This window comes from Spinacia oleracea, chromosome 3 (assembly GCF_020520425.1).
Source record: "Spinacia oleracea cultivar Varoflay chromosome 3, BTI_SOV_V1, whole genome shotgun sequence".
In the NCBI taxonomy this organism is placed as follows: Eukaryota; Viridiplantae; Streptophyta; class Magnoliopsida; order Caryophyllales; family Amaranthaceae; genus Spinacia; species Spinacia oleracea.
The window spans coordinates 10,030,540-10,034,436 of record NC_079489.1 but is presented as its reverse complement, the minus strand read 5'-3'; the positions used below and the strand labels follow the sequence as shown (position 1 = coordinate 10,034,436).

The 3,897-nt window shown below is 34.9% G+C and overlaps 1 protein-coding gene across 1 annotated transcript; it reads left to right on the top strand.

The window, feature by feature from the left end:
* Window positions 1-1,992: 1,992 nt before the first annotated feature.
* On the top strand, window positions 1,993-3,654 carry LOC110802012 (F-box/kelch-repeat protein At3g06240-like). The gene has a single exon (XM_022007439.2). It carries the CDS (start codon window positions 2,265-2,267, stop codon window positions 3,468-3,470), a length of 1,206 nt encoding a protein of 401 aa, XP_021863131.2. The 5' UTR covers window positions 1,993-2,264; the 3' UTR covers window positions 3,471-3,654.
* The last annotated feature ends 243 nt before the right edge of the window (window positions 3,655-3,897 follow it).

The window sequence follows — 3,897 nt, the reverse complement described above, 5'->3', positions numbered from 1 at the left end:
ACCTTCAAATGCTACAATTTTTAACCTTTGACAAAAACTACCCAATCGCTACCTCTACCGCTAACTGCTACCTCAACTGCAACCATACCAAACACTTAAATATGTTACAAGTAGCGTTTTAAATAGGTCAAAACACTACCCGCTACCTCAAATGTTACCATCGAGCGCGCCTCAAGTTATCCTTTTCGAAGGGTTTCCGACTCCGAAATTCATTTCCGATTCGAACAGTATTTAATATTTCCGATTCAGGAATTAATCTCCGTTTCGAACAAATATTTAACATTTCCGATTCCATAATTATTTTCCGATTCCGACAATATTTCCGTTTCCGGCAATATTTCCATTTCCGATAATATTTTCCGATACGTACCATGTTTTCGTTTCCGCAACATCTACGACTTGGATAATATTTATATTTCCGATACGATCCATATTTCCGTTTCCGGCAATATCATCGTTTCCGGAGTATTCATAATTTTCCTTTTGACGACTCCCACTGGAACCGAGACCCGTCGATTCCGAATGTCCATAAATGGAGTATTTAATTCACTTAAATACTTGATCCGTTCACGTACTATTTGTGTGACCCTACGGGTTCAGTCAAGAGTAAGTTGTGGATTAATATTATTAATTCCACTTGAACTGAAGCGGCCTCTAGCTAGGCATACAGTTCACTTGATCTCACTGAATTATTAACTTGTATAATTAATTAATATTGAACCGCATTTATTAGACTTAGCATTGAATGCATACTTGGACCAAGAGAATTATTTCCTTCAGGAACAAACAGGTTCATGGTACTAAAATGTATGTGGTTGTGAGTAAATTGAAGAAAGTTAAGGCTGCTTTGAATGAGATGAATAGAGTTGGTTTCTCTGATATATAGGATGCAGATTTAAAATCTTATAATGATATCAGTGTAGCTCAAACTGCTATGCATTTGCATCCTTCAGATCAGATACTTGCAGATTTGGAATTGAAGGCTAATAATGATTATAATCTGAAGCATCAAGCTTATTTGGATTTTTTAAGGCAAAAGGAAAAGTTAGATTGGATCAGGACAGGTGATGAAAACACTACTCTTTTTTATCAGAGTATTAGATAGAGGAATTCTCATAACCAAATTTATAGTATTCATAATATGCATGCATGGGTGTTGGAAGGAGAAGTATGCTGAGGTGTGGTTTCTGGAGTACTACAATACCTTATTGGGCTCAACACACTCCAATAAAAGTGTAGTACTCAGTCATATTGTTCAATCAGGCCCCCTCATTAATGACCATCACAGAGCAATTCCGAATGTTCTATATACTAAAAGAGACACCAGGAATGACACGTGTCAATTCCTGGTGCGATTTTTCTCGCCAAAAATCATTTCCTAAATATATTTTTTTACTTTTTTCTATTTTTATTTTCTCTCCTTTTATATAAATGTTTATAAATAGAAAAAATTATAGGATTATTAAATATGAAACTATAAATAATTTTGGTAATATTTAGTCAGATCTTCATATCAATAATAATATTTTGTTCATATTAAGCATATCAAATATTTAATTCGGTCAAATCTATCATATTAAACATATAAGTATATGATACGTAATAGAGCGGAAATTGTATATTATATGACAAAATAAGTACGTTCGAGATTTATTTATTACGCAATAAATTTAAGGGATAAATATTTCAGTTAAAAAAAATAGTCAATTAATAATTTTCAAATAACCGTGCGTGCACGGGACCTAATCTAGTTCGACAACTTTTGTGTAAGACCGCCTTACCGAAAATACCACTTTGATTGTTTAACTAATTGGTTATATTGATTAACTAATTAGTTCTAGTGCTTAACTAATTATTTTCATTGTTTAACTAATTTGTTTCAGTGCTTAACTAATTAGTTCAAGTGTTTAACTAATTGATTTCATTGCTTAACTTATATGACATCAATGTGGTCTTTTGATTAAGACCGCCTTACATAAAAGTTTGTAAATCTAGTTAGGTATAAATGTATGTTAATTCAATTGAAGTTTCCTAAATTAACTCGTTTCAACACGAACAGACCCAGACTCGAATCCACACCGCTGTAGAATAGGAAATTAGGAACCGAATTGAGTGACTCGTAATTCGCAAATCATACTCCATAACCCAGACGAATTGAAATTCTTGCCTTCAACTCACTTCAATTGGCAAAACTGTAGAACTTCCCTTAATTTCCTATTTTTCTCATTGAATCAATTAAGTGGTCAAATCTTGAATTGTACAAAATGTCTGCAAAAAAGATGGAAGAAGAAAATCAATCGCAGATGCTTCCAGAAGAGATGATAGCTGAGGTTTTCTTGAGGCTTCCTGCTAAATCCGTTGGTCGATTTCGTTGCGTCTCAAACCGGTGGAATTATCTTCTAACCCAGCCCCAATTCGTCAAATCCCATCTCAATCTAACCAAACAACACCCAACAACAGAGGAATCACTCATCCTTGTTTCCCATGATTCTATGAACTCATATTCTACCCAGTTGAACAATGCCCACCACATGTTCGACAAAATGACTTGTTTTGCTACAAAACTCACTTTTGACGATCATCTCTTTTATCCATCATATTCTCTATATGGTTCTTGTGATGGGTTAATCTTAAAGGTGGATTATAGTAATCGAAAGAAGTTGTTTCTGATCAATCCAACAACACGGGAGTTTAAGGAATTGCCGAGCTTACCATATGCTCTTGATCCTCGTATTTGTCACACCGTATATGGACTTGGGTATGATTCAGTTAAGGATGATTATAGGGTTGTTGTGATTTCTCATTATGACACTCATAATAATGAGATTGAACCTGGTTGTAATGAGATGTTTGTTGATGTCTATTCAGTTGGAAATGGTACTTGGAAGAGAGTTGACAGTTCTCCATATGATCATACTATCAGTGATTTTGAAGCAGGCGCTTTTGTTAATGGGAGTATCCATTGGCTGGCTAGAAGAACTGTGGATGACTCATACGTTATTGCAGCATTTGATCTAAGGGAAGAGAAGTTTCGTGAATTGCCACTTCCTAGTTTGGTTGACAGTGACAAGCATGTGGTGGGTGATTTTGATGATGAAGTTGAGGAGGACTTAGTGTTCGATAAACTGGTGTCGCTTGGAGGGTATCTTTGCGGGTACCCTGAATTCTTGGATAATTATCAATCAATTAATGCTTGGATTATGAAAAAATATGGTGTCCGAGAATTTTGGACTAAAATCTTTGTCAGTGATGACCCATACTTATCATTTAGGCCAATATGTTTGTATAAGAAGAAACAAATGGTGTTGGTGATGCATGAGGGCAATACTGATGAGAAATTGGCAATTTACAATTCAGAAGATGGAACTTTAAAGGATATTGTAGTTGATGGCATTCCACGTGGTTTTAGTGTAGGAGTGAGCTTCATGGAAACCCTTGTCTCTCCTCATTGCAGTAACGAAGCTGTGTGAAAAGTTAGCTTCAATGGAGCACATTGCAGCTAAGTAGTATGCACCTATTCTTACATGGTTGTGCAATTTTTGTTGTTGAAGTTTCTTAAAGACAAAGATGTTTTTCTCCCATTACAAACTTATGATGCTGCAGTTTTCATACACTGCTAGACCTTATATATATACATATATATTGCTTCTTTTAGTTTTGCTTTTTTTTGTTTTTGTTTTTTGAGGTAGGAGTTGCTAAGAAGTAATCCTTTTTCCGGCTAAATCCTCGTTTGTCAACAGTAGAAAAACTAAAAAATTGTAACATTTGAATCCCCTTCAAAACTCTGCTCTGTGGTAAAAGAAAACCATACATTTGGCTTTGTATAGCACACCTTATTTTACAGTGTGTATATTTTTTAAATGGATTGACTCTTGAGGTGGGCAGTCTATTACCAGT

What these genes read in the sequence shown, in the direction of transcription:
- LOC110802012 (XM_022007439.2), top strand. Translation starts at nt 2,265, where the DNA reads ATGTCTGCAAAAAAGATGGAAGAAGAAAATCAATCGCAGATGCTTCCA.